Below are 13,286 nucleotides of genomic sequence, written 5' to 3' on the forward strand. Positions count from 1 at the left end.
TTTAAGGGTAAAATTAGAGATTTGGGGTAACACGTGCATGGACTTTGTAAAAAAATTTGCACCTCGTAAATGGCTTTTCATGGCCGAGATATGGAACTCACGGCTCGGTGAAATGGAATCACGGCTTGTACTCGTAGAAATGGAATCACGGCTGGCAAATCCATAAAATCACGGCTCAAAAAATTCAGTCGCGGCTCGCCAAGTAGATATATTCCATGCCTGCCCACTTACTGCCCCCCAATTGCCCTCTTCTTCCTTACCACCCCCCAAAATCTTTCCACCGCCCCTAGGGGTCAATGTCGCCCACTTTGGGAACCACTGGGCTAAAGGAATTTAAGGTAGCTGTGATTGCCTGTGAAATTACTGAAATATAACAATAAAAATTAAAATAACATGTATACATTACAGCACAAAATGCATGTGCATACTTTAACTGTGAGTGAGTAGTTTAACATAGTGAGTTACACGTTACACAGTTGGGAGCTACACCACTAGGGGCACTACGGTCAGGCGTCAGACAAGTATTCCTTTCAACAATTCAAGATCTGATCCAGTATTAGCCTAGTTGGGATGTGTCCTATTGACTTTCCGCGCAACGATTTGAAAATATAAACAAAAAGTTGCCATGGTAGCCCGGAAGATATTGTCGTCCGTCGACGTCCGCTAGAGAAGAAAACTCTATCACATCAAAAGAGCAAGTAGTATAGCATAGTATTGTATCTTCGCTCTTCGGCAGAGAAGAATAAGCCTTGTTAGGCCAGTCGACAATTCTAGTACTTCTCGTGACTTGTCCACATCTCGAACAAATTTACGGCCGGTCCCGCAGGGACAAGCAACCGGTGTCAAAATTCAGTGAGCATAGAATATCTCCCACAGTAATGAACGAAGCTCGATAAAACTTGATACACGTATTCATGAGGACCTAACAGTGACGTTTAGCTCGTGAAAATTTTTGGAATTTCGCCTTCATTCGTTAGTTATATGACGATACGTGCCGATATTTGCAGTGAGCCTAACATTTCTTCTGAACAACTGTACAGATTTGAACGTAATTTTGAATATTGAAACCTAAGCTCCCAACCTTGATATTTAGCACATGACAAATTTTTAAATTTTGCCATTGTTTGCGAACATATTTTTTTCACATTCGTGATTTTAACAGCAATACGTGCCTAAATTCGCAGTGAGCATAGAATTTCTCCTAAAATACTGATCAGATTTGAACGAAACTTCGTATGTGAATACCTAACCCATGACCTAACCTGCCAACGGTGATGTTTAGATCGTGAAAAAATTTTTCGATTTTGCCTTCGTTTGCGAGTTATACGATTTTACGTATACGGCTCTTGGTCAATGCAAGTTTCATAATTGGCCTGCGACATGCCGGTCACTTCTATGTAAATCTGTACAACTCGCAAACGAAGGCGAAATCGAAAAAAATGTCACGAGCTAAACAGCACTGTTGGGAGGTTAGGTATTCACATACGAAGTTCCGTTCAAATCTGTTCAGTATTTTAGAAGAAATTCCGTGCTCACTACGAATTTAAGCACGTATTGTTGTTTAAATAACGAATGAAGTAAAAGTGAAAAAAAAAAACCTTGCAAACTAAGGCAAAATCTAAAAAAAATCATCACGAGCTAAACATCACCGTTGGGTGGTTAGGTTTCAATAATGAAAGTTTCGTTCCAATATGTACAGTAGTTTAGAAGAAATGTCATGCATATTGCAAATTTCGGCACGTATCGTCAAATAACTCACGAATTAACATGAAATTCTAAAAATGTTCACGAGCTAAACATCACCGTTAGGTCCTAATGAATACACGTACCAAATTTCATAGAGGCACGTTCATTACTTTGGGAGATATTCCTTGCTCACTGAATTTTGGGAGACCGGCCGCGAGTCCGGCCGTAAATTTGTCCGAGACGTGCATTATGCTATGCCCAGATATTTTCAAGTGACGTTGGTTTGAACTTGCCACTGAACTTTGATCAGTTCCGTAGGATGCTAGGCATTTCAAGACTGAACTTATGCTCCTTATAGCCTTGTCTAGTCTGTCCTTGCACGCGTTCATACTAGGAGCGTAAACGATGTCATCAGGAAGTGAAAAACTATTCTATTGTCGCGTGGATGACTTGCAACTCGATTTTTCGTTTAAAGCAGTGGACCCTGGTGTTGGTTCTCGTTTCCAATTCTAGTAATTCTTCTGGGATCTTGTACAAACCATGAGTATACTTTAATGAGGTCACCATGCAGTCGTCGATAACAGAGGCTTAAAGGCGTCCATTACCTTTAATAATTCTTGACCCTCAAGTAAGATTTGACCTTCAAGCCCGTAATTATACTTGTTGTACGTCTTTGAACACTCTACTAAATTTTTGTCCTGTTCAAGTTTCGGTGACTACACGGCGTTCTCAAACTCTAGGTTCGGGCTCACTTCTTCATCATCATCGCATCTGCATTTAGGACCTCGTGAGAGCGTCTGATCAGTCCAAGAGTGAAGAAATAGAACAATAATGCTTTCGTAAAGCGTGTACTACTGTTGAGTTTATTTTAATCAAGACGCGTAGCTTTTTTTCAACACTTGGTTGATGGTCTGTGACGCGTAAGACCAGAAACCAAAGTTAAGGTAATTGTATTTTATTGATTGATGCGGAAGAAAATCTGCAACTTCTAACGGCCCAATGGAAACTAAACATATCAAACAAATCTTCAAATTGGTCAAATACATTAACTATTTTTTGAATCGACCGTTTATATGAAATTTTGACGAGATAATATCGGATTATAAATTTTATTTATAATCCGAATTTATATTTATAATTTGATTTATAATCCTCTAGTTCTGATTTGATCAGAACTAGAGAGTCAAAAAGGTTAGTTGCAGTTTTCATCAGTTGGATCCAGCTAATTTGTCGATGATTAATTACATCATTCATCTGCAACATACAAAGTAATGCAATTTTAGCCACATGATGAATATTTAGAGCGGGAAGTAGCTAATTTTTTTTTCAAATTCGAGTTCATAACTTCCTATTAAAATTATTGTGACATTACAATCTACCTTTGCAGTTTGTGACGAACTGTTTGTTGGTGACGCGACGTAGTGCACAAGTGGACTATACATTTATTCATGAAAAGTTCACAGAATGTAATTTTTTAACATTTGATTTTGCACGACGGTCACTAATAGTAATACACTTTCTCATTTTCTACGTCCCACCAAGACGTACTAGGATATGTTCGGAACAAGTCCAAACATAATTAGATCATTAATTTATTATAGTAGCCTGGCTCCAGGTTTGAAGGGTTTGTCCAATGTCAAAGTTGAACTTCGTTCAGCTGAAGGTTGAGCAGTTTTTATTTTTCGATCGCCTCCAGATGAGTAAAAACGCATTCATGTGAGGAGAAATAACGAAGGTAATAATAAATATAAGTCCCACACATATTGGTAACTGAGCGAAATCTTATTATCAGGAGACCATATGTTCCGGGAAATTAGCCCACCCTGTTATACAACACAAAGGCAAAATAAGAGGATTATTTTTCGTCCGCCGAAGTAGAGTACAAATCTATACAAACAACAACCAAGAGTTTTTGTCACGCTAGCACCAGTTTTTTACTGAAGATTCCATCGCAACACACCCAACAAGTTTTGTCCTTGAGCTTGAACTTGAAGAAGCCTTTGACATTCAGCCGAACTTGTCTCGCGAAGCTCCTGTGTGTTTTATGGGCGGTGAGCACGGGTACGTGGTACACGGATACGAGGAGCACGAGTACGCGCTGCACGGATACGTGGTCCACAGATACGAGGAGCAAGAGTACGCGCTGCACGGATACGAGAAGCACGAGTACGCGCTGCACGGATACGTGGTGCACGGATACGAGGAGCAAGAGTACGCGGTGCACGTGTGCGCGTTGCACGAATACGAGGAGCACGCCACTCGTGCGTGCGGTGAGCTCATTATGCCTGATTACAGAATTAAAAACCTCATACCTCTCAACTTCATTTTCTAAATTTCGTTCATCATGGGCCGACGACTCTCAGAACTCTTAACTATATTTTTCAAATTATTTGCTCACAAACCCTGTAAGGGTCTAAATTGACTTCTGGAAGGCACAGAATGGGAGGCAGCGACAGTAGGAACCGACCGCGACATGTCAATGGGAAGCCAGTAGTGGTACATAAAGTTAGCCACCCCTGTAACAGCACTGTCAACTTGCTGTAGCGTACCTAAGTGGCTTTAGCATAGCTGACAAGCAGTGCCCTTATTGGTGAGTTACACAACTAATTTATTCTTCGAACCTAGTATTAAATCAAATGATTGGTTATAATTTCGCATAAATTAGGAATCCATTCATCAGCTGAGATTTGTCATTGCGTATTAGCCGAACAAACTGGCCAGTCTTGAAATATTATTTGTTTCATGTGTAGGGTTGCTGAGCTGGAGTCTGAGTGCGTATATCAGATTGAAGGTCGAGTTTGAAGAACTCGTCTGAGGTGTTCTCGGATCAAGGAGGAGTCCTGACTCTTAATTAGACGATCAAGCCGCTACTAGTATTGGGCATCCATTATGCCAAGTATATTGTATATAAATTTAGTGTGTCATTTATTATGTTCAGCGGTATTAACTATTCCACTAAGTCTGGTTTATATAAACTGTTCATGGTTGATAGGAGTGTTTGAATGAAGGCACCTAACAAGAGTAAGAAACGAACCAGAGGAAGCAACCAGTTTCAATATAAACCCTACAAATTCAGTTTTATCATTCGATTCAAGTTAAATTCAGCCTCCAGCAGTTGCCCAAAAGGTCGGCTGCCCAGGTGTAATGCATACAAAGTAACTTAAATGCTCTTAATGGGCAGGAGATAATGTACCATCTAAACCATTATTGTTATGAATGCCAGAAACGTTCCAACCTCGCTTCTAAACCTTGATCGGTCGACTGATTAGACACTTTTTCGAACTCGCCTGCGCAAATGTGTGAATCACAACTCCTGCAATAAAGAACGGATCTGCTTGAAATTCACAACATATTTAGTTATTAGCAGTGCGACGCTGGATGAATTGTTACAGATTTTTACGTTATTTTTTTCTAGTTAAAACAAAACTTTCAAAAATTAGGTTAGGTTAACATAGAGTCGTAGACGATGTTAGGTTAGTTTTAATCATAACAAAATGACGTAAGAATCTAATAATTTATCCAACACTGCTTCACTAATTACTAATTATTTTATGAATTTAAAGCAGATCCGTTCATAATTGAAGAAGTTATGATTGTGATAGTTGCGAAGGCGAGTTCAGTTAAGTGTCTATTCGATATCGGTCCTATGTTCATATGATACTTACAGGAGTGTTTGTGACGTGATCAAGACCTCTAAGCTTGAAACCACAAGGACGCCTTATTTAAATTTATTTCCAGTGAGCCATGTATTGTGGCCGAAGGAAAAAGTTATTAAAAATAAAACTTATATATCGAAATATAACACTAAATTACGTCCTAGAAAATTATTCTTGAACAATTAGAAGCCTATATTTCACTTAAATTAGTGTCGGAGCTACTTATTTCAAAACTGAGGGATAACTGAGCAAGGGATAGGTATTTTATTTCTGTCTATTTCCGTATGTAGGATTTTAATTTACAAATTTGAGTGCCTAATTGGACTGGACTAAATAAAGTGTGAGGAATGGAGAGGAAATTTCCCGTCATGTTTTCTTTATTAATGAAATCGCGTTTCAATCTTGGTCGTATCGCCCCTGCTGAGGCGGTGAGTGATTAATGTCAACTGCAATTAACCGTTCAATAAAATCAGACTAGAAAATAGTACTTTAATCAAAACCTGATCGAATTTTCATTGCTCATCAGAAAACTGGAATTAACGAGTGTCGGTATGAGCTTTCAAAAAAAATTAATAGGTCGAATAAGTCGACTCATAACAGACTCATGCACATTGAGCAAGATGCACAGTGGCGGGGTTATTCCCTACCACAAGACTGACTTCGCCGGTATATAAGCGACTGCAACCGGTGTGAGACATCAGTCTCGTCGACAACAGCAACCTAACAACAACAACATGCAGGTGAGAAAGCGGGCTGAGTTGAAGCTACTCTTTAGACTCGATGTTTAAAAATAGTAACACGTTCCCTTCACATGTGGTCGATTGAATTCAAACGTTGTTTTTTGAATTCAACCTTGCAGTAACAAATGATTCATTTAATGCAGCTTTTAAGGAACTTCTAGAAGTGCGCAGAGCTGGACAGCGCTACTTTGAAATGTAGCGGCCGCTACCGCTACATGCTTTAAATGTAGCGGGCGCTACCGCTACAGTAAAATGTAGCGCCGCTACAATGGCCAAAATTCTTGGAAATCTCTAAATATTTAATGTTCTGCTATTGGGACTTACTCAAAAACATTTAATGATAATAAACCATTTTTCAAAACATACCAAACTTTATTGCAATTAACCTAACCGAAATAGTTCGGGTTAGATACAGTAAATAAAAGTTAGTAAATTTTTATGTTTTACCTTCCCTGCATGGATGTCTCCTTCAATCTACCAATCTCAAAAATTATCCACATATACATAACAAAAATCAGTCTTTTATTTGTATATATATATATATGTGGATAATTTTTAAGATTGGTAGATTAAAGTAGACATCCATGTAGGGAAGGTGAAACATAGAAATAACTGTAAAACAACTGTGCAAACTGAAACATGAAAAAATACTTGTAAGTGGTAACTGGTAACAACTTAACAAGTAACAACTATCATGTTGACACTAGTAACAGGCTGAGGTTGACAACATTACGCTGAAATCTTTCGTACAGTTTTATTCTGTAATTTATATTATGTATGTATCATGCTGGTTTTCAAATAATATTTAATACTATAAAGTAAATTCTAAAGGCTTTATCTATAAATGTAGCGGTAGCGCTGTAGCGGCAAAACCTCGTATCGCTACTTAAATATGTAGCGGGCGATACCGCTACCTCTACATTTGCTTAAATGTGGCGCCGCTACCGCTACATTTAGCGCGCTACTGCCCACCTCTGGAAGTGCGCACAACTCTAAGGCCCCTTTCACACAGGGCAGTAAATACTGCCAGCGTCCGACAGTATTTACTGCCGAACCTTAGCGGACATACGAAATGTGCACTGCTGTTCACACACGACTGCTTTTACTGCGGCGTAGAATTTGACGCCTGACGCCAGCGTCTGTCCTGCTAAAACAGCGGCAGTAGATTTGTCGCGACAGTTTAGCTTGCAATGGTATTCAAAGTAATCTTTCACACTGGGCGGTTTTTGACGCCAGATCCCAGCAGACAGTGGGGGCCGTATTTTAGGTGCATAATAAACAGCACTGCTAGACTGATAGATTATAGACTGATATTGTAACATAAAAATCGGTACATAAATATTGTTACATAAACATAAAGATATACATTGTTAAATATATATTTCCTTAAAGTGATAGAGATATATTTTATAAAAGATATATTTTCCATAAAATATATAGGTATTTCCATAGAGATGTATTTACATCAATTCTCACATAGAGATATATTTTCATAAAGAAATATTGTTACATAAACATAGAGATGGACTGATGGTGCATAAAGCACTGCAAGACTGATAGATCCCAGCAGTAAAAAGCGCCTCGTGTGAAAGATTGCGCGGTAAATACTGCCGCGGCATTTTTGACGCGCGCAGTATCTACTGCCCTGTGTGAAAGGGGCTTAACGGCAACCGTATGATTTGTCCAGCTAGTGTTCAGCTGGTTCTAGCATTTTTGTAACAGCACCGCAAACACAGGCAATTATCAAGTGTCGTCCTCACTGTGGACAGGTGGCGCTCGTACTCTGTTTGACCATCGCCAGTTTGGCCGCGGCAGGACCAACCCGCTTCAACCTACTCAATCCAGGTCAGTTTTTGCGCTATTTTTACAATTTATTTTGGTAAGTTTCTACCACTAAGTTGCGGAATGTAACTCCAATGCATACTGACAATATATAATGTAATGATTATGATTATTGCATTGTTAGCAGAAAGCGATATTTAACGAATTTTATTGACTCTTATAGACGATTCCGACTGATTGCGGGCCATCTATGAAAGCTGTTGGTTAACCGACTCTAATAATTTTGTGAAGAAGTAAAAATTACCGAAATCGAAAAAACCTATCGTTCGTGTTGCTTGCAGGGTTTTTCTACTCGCTTCTAAGAATCGGTCCCGCAAGCTAGCAAATTATCATCGAATTCTGATTCAATTAATAATTAATATAAATAAATCAGCCAGGAATTTAGAAGCATCGCTCTCAGCTCCCGGGCTTGGTTTAGTATTCGCATGAGATGGGCCACCACCGCCATCTATTGGTGTACCCCTGTGAAAATATAACATCGACAGTGAAATGAATGAACTTCCAAGAAAAACAGAATAAGTAGTGCAATTTAATCACGATCACACAGATAAGAAGCCTTCGAGTGCACTCATGAAACAAGATGGCACCAAGTCAACGATTTGATATTTTCTTGTCTATGTCCACTACAGAACATAAAAAGCTATGTGTAAAATTCTACACGGAATTGGTTCCATTACAAACGGATGAGAAAAACGAATCTGTCCTAACCCTAACTCAGATATTCGACGAAAATAGCACAGGAACATCTGATTTTAACTTTGCGCAATCCGAAAATTTTAGAGCCATATCTGCGCTTAAACCTTTACATGATCAAGCATTTGGGACCACGATTGCCGAATCTCAAAATGAAAAAGATAAATATTTTGGCATAGTTGGACCTCTTCAATCTAGAAAAAATTAAACTGCTGATACCGGAGATCCGCAAAAAATTGACCCAGAAAGCTTACTTTTAGTCTAACCTCAAGCAAGCCGATGACGACAGTTTCAGTAAAGCAGCTGCGATCGAACAGTTTCAGGCAACAAATTTCGGAGGAGCAGCCGCAATTCAGCCCTTGGAAAAGACAACTTTGGGAGGAGTTTCCGCAATCCAGCCGTTGCAGGCGACAACTTTCGGAGGAGCAGCCGCAATCGAACCGCTCCCAGCAACTCTCGGAGAAGCAGCGGCAATCGAACAGTTGCCTGCAACAACTTTCGGAGTAGCAGCCGCGAACCAGCCTTTGCCGGCAACAAATTTCGGAGAAAAAGCCGCGATCGAACCGTTGTTAACAGGAACGACTGGAGCTACAGTTCAGTAATATATGCAAAACATGTTTGAAGGCGTGTCTCCACTCTCTAAGACTTCATCAACTTCAGGTCAAAGAGACTACGATTATGACCATCAACTGTACCCCGAAGCCGCAGCAATCCAGCCAAATGACAATTTAGGGTAAAAATTACGTTAAAATTGAAACGAACCAGCAGTTTTTCGATATTGTTCCGTCACAGGGCTTGAACGTGAATTTAACTGTGTTTAACAATGCGTCATCTTTCAACAGTTCAGAGAGTAGCAGTCAGGTGTCAATTTTCATAAGATGTGCCACACCATGTATGTGCTCACCAAGATGAATTTCATGTGAAAACTTCTCTTTCATCCTCAGGTTTTCGACCTTCTAGGTATACATCAGTGGATTTGGGTGCAGTTAACTTTGACGGCAACCTGCGCAGCTCTGGGCACAAGGAATTCATCACGGTTAAGGACAATGATTGGAGCGGAGAACAAGAAGTGTACAGGCTGATAGGAGTGGCCCCACCACACGCCGTGCGTGGAGGTGCTGCTACTACCTACGCCTCAAGGAGCAGTCATAGCGTTCCTATCTACGCCGAGTTGGACGATGAGAATAGCGCGCTTATTCGTTATTTGGTGGACGATGCAAAGCGACAAGCCTCCTTCCGCAGCGGCTCAGCAGGTCCCATCAACGTCAGGGCAGAAGCCGCCGTGTCCGGAAACACTTTCGCTGTGCTTTTGGACGACTAGAATGAATATAATGTGTTAACCTTTCAAGGTGCCGTTCGAATTATTATTAAAATACAAATCTTCAAGATCGGTGCCAGACATCAAAACTAAATACCAACAATAACTATAAGAACTTTGATTAAGAAGCATGTTCGGATGGCATTCTTTAATTAAGAAGTAGGTTTATTTGGCATTCTGTAATTGCCATTCATGAACGACACTTGATAAAATGTTCAATACAAGTGATACTTGACGGCTGAACGCTTTAGCGATTTGACTGAATGATCGCACTCTTTCTTCAATACAAGAACACCTTTACAATTGCCAATAAATTCGTTCACATCGTAAGATATAATAATGTTAGTGGGAAGAAGTTTCATTGCCCTTCGAAATATCAAATAGTGGAAGAGTGAACAGTTAATACCAGACGGAAAAAATTCTGAACATTCACACTTTGAATTATAGTTGAAATTATTATAACATTATTTCCACATTTAAACGAATCTCTTTTCACTTTAAGTTGACAATTGATCATATAATGATCATTTAAAATCAAACAGAACTCGCCTCAAATTAACCTTTACGCTACATTGCCCAATCCAATAAGAAATAAAACCTCAAATAAAACTAGTTCCCAAGGTTAAACCACGCTCCTTATGAAGTTAAAAGTTTACATTCACTCGTATACTCTGAAAGTTATTCTGAAAGCTACCGCGTTAAGAAGTTTCGCTTAATTAGGTCAAGCTACTGCAAACATGCGCAAACCGCTACTAGTTTCCTCCTTTGCAAAAGCAAAATCACTTTCCGACTAAATGCGTCATTTCTTGAAATACTTCTACTTTAAATGGCATAGATGATGGCTAATGTGGAGGACTCCCATTCACAAATTCACGTACTTTTTCTGAGTATAGAATCTCGCGGCTACAGAATACTTTGATAACAAGATTTAAATTTGGCATTTCCGAACTTTTTCTATTGAACATGATGGTGTGCTGGTGCAGTCTTATATTAATTACAGGAAATTGAAAGCATCGACTGAAGTTTTTGACCACGAAAACCGGGCTTGGCGCGGAGCTGAAAGCTGTAATTATTGTATTGCGTTGTTCTCATTAAATAGATGAAATAAAAACGCAAAACGAAGAACGGTAGGATTGGTTCATAAAACGGCACGACTGTCTGGCTCTTTGGTAGAGAACGATTTTTTTCTGAATTTAAATATTTTGAGTTACACGTAACTCGCCTGGTCACGCAGCAAACATTTACGCCTAACCTTAAAGTCTTTCGTAAATGAATAAACGTTAACTGTTGGCCACTACAGCGGTCAAGAACCTCCCTTGTTCCGTTCAGCCTGTCTCGTAACGGTGTTCCAGGGCTCTAGTTTAAACGTGTTGAAACTTTTCTGCTACAGGCAATTTTTTTCTGAACGACGCAAAACATTGCAAATAGCGCATGTAAACTTTCTTCTTCTGTTTTTTTTTTATAGATTCGGGAATAGAAGTGACATCAATCCATCGCTGCGAGAGATAACAGGTGTCTGGTGTGAGGGATAACATGTGTCTGGGGTGAGGGATAACAGGTGTCTGGGGTGAGGGATAACAGATGTGTCTGGGGTGATGGATAACAGGTGTCTGGGGTGAGGGATAATGAGGGATAACAGGTGTCTGGGGCGAGGGATAACAGGTGTCTGAGGTGAGGGATAACAGGTGTGTCTGGGGTGAAGGATAACAGGTGTCTGGGGCGAGGGATAACAGGTATCTGGGGCGAGGGATAACAGGTGTGTCTGGGGTGAGAGATAACAGGTGTCTGGGGTGAGGGATAACAGGTGTCTGGGGTGAGTGATAACAGGTGTCTGGGGCGAGGGATAACAGGTATCTGGGTTGAGGGATAACAGGTGTCTGGGTGCGAGGTATAACAGGTGTCTGGGTGCGAGGGATAACAGGTGTCTGGGGCGAGGGAGAACAGGTGTCTGGGGTGAAGGATAACAGGTGTCTGAGGTGAGGGATAACAGGTGTCTGAGGTGAGGGATAACAGGTGTCTGAGGTGAGGGATAACAGGTGTCTGGGGGCGAAATATAACAGGTGTCTGGTTTGAAGTGTATTCCTTCTTTTCAAAAACTATTAACAGCAGAAGAATTAATATTTATATAAGTTATACTAAGCAGATTTCGTGAAATGACATTTAATATACCAAGAGGTTTTCAATTATTGTACTGATAGCGCCATTATTTGTTGTAGCACCTATAACTTTCAAAGATCGGGTTCGAAAGAGAACCTAACATCAAATTCTGCAACAATCGAAACTTATTCATGACAACAATTCTCCGGCCGGATTTGCGGCCTGGACTCGCAGTCGGTCTCCAAGATTTAGTGGACATCAAATATATTCCAGGCTAAAAAACGCAGCATGATGAAACATTACACTTGCTTTTATTAGGCTATAACGGTGACGTTTAAGGCTCTGTCTATTTGTTCGATTTCGCCTTCGTTTGCGACGAATAAGGCTATACGCCGAATCTAATACATAACCGTAATTTGTATGAAGCATCATCACTTTATTACATTTCACTTACATCGCAAACGAAGGCGAAATCGAAAAAAATAATCATTTTATTAAACCATCGCTGTTAGATCCTACTGAATAAATGTGCTGGTTTCATCGAGCTGCGTTCATTAGTTTGATATTTCATGTTCACTGAATCTAGGAGACCGGCCGGATTAGTGTCCGAGAGGTTACAGTGGTTAGTTAGGATCACAGTCTGCGCGAGATGGCCGACGGGGAACGGCCCGGAACGCATCCTTCTGTAGCGATTCATACCAAGAAAGCCTCAATTTTGTTGGAAAATTTCCAAGGGCAACTCAGAACTAGCGAAATAGGAATAGTTTCAATAAATATAATGGAGAAAGAAGTACGGAACAGGTCGCTTGCTAATTGATAGAAGCAATTGAGAACCATAACGTAGCTGATACCATAGTTGAACTAATACCTACATGTATTATTGAACTAATACATGTTTTAGTTCAGTGGTTCCCAAACTTTTTCAGGCTGGCGCCCCCTTTGGCTCCCTTGTGAATTTCTAACGCCCCCCACAGACACATATAAAAACATACGCCTCTCTCTTGAAATTTAGAACGCTGCAATTTTAAAAGATAGAGGTTAAAAACAAATGTGTATTTCACAAATAGAACCCCATTTAGTGAACCAATATGTTTTTCAGCTGTTTTAACTGTTTCAGCACTAGAAACCTAGGACGTCTCGGGCAAATTTACGGCCGGACTCGTGGCCAGCCTCAGGACCAATCTCCAAATTCAATTATCAAGTAATATCTCCGAAACTAATAAACGCAGCTCAATGAAACTTGAAACATGTACT

At 40.0% G+C, this 13,286-nt stretch overlaps 1 protein-coding gene across 1 annotated transcript; it reads left to right on the forward strand.

Moving 5' to 3' along the window:
- The first annotated feature begins 6,035 nt into the window (after positions 1 to 6,035).
- LOC108681371 lies at positions 6,036 to 10,284 on the forward strand. The gene is made up of 3 exons (XM_018170388.1): positions 6,036 to 6,082; positions 7,852 to 7,927; positions 9,562 to 10,284. Exons 1-3 carry the CDS (start codon positions 6,077 to 6,079, stop codon positions 9,936 to 9,938), a joined length of 459 nt encoding a protein of 152 aa, XP_018025877.1. The 5' UTR covers positions 6,036 to 6,076; the 3' UTR covers positions 9,939 to 10,284.
- Positions 10,285 to 13,286: the final 3,002 nt, after the last annotated feature.

The sequence above is a fragment of the Hyalella azteca genome, unplaced genomic scaffold, assembly GCF_000764305.2.
Source record: "Hyalella azteca isolate HAZT.00-mixed unplaced genomic scaffold, Hazt_2.0.2 contig13313, whole genome shotgun sequence".
In the NCBI taxonomy this organism is placed as follows: Eukaryota; Metazoa; Arthropoda; class Malacostraca; order Amphipoda; family Hyalellidae; genus Hyalella; species Hyalella azteca.

Coding starts and splice junctions, on each gene's coding strand:
- LOC108681371 (XM_018170388.1), top strand. Junction 7,928..9,561: donor CTTCAACCTACTCAATCCAG/GTCAGTTTTTGC, acceptor TTTCATCCTCAG/GTTTTCGACCTTCTAGGTAT.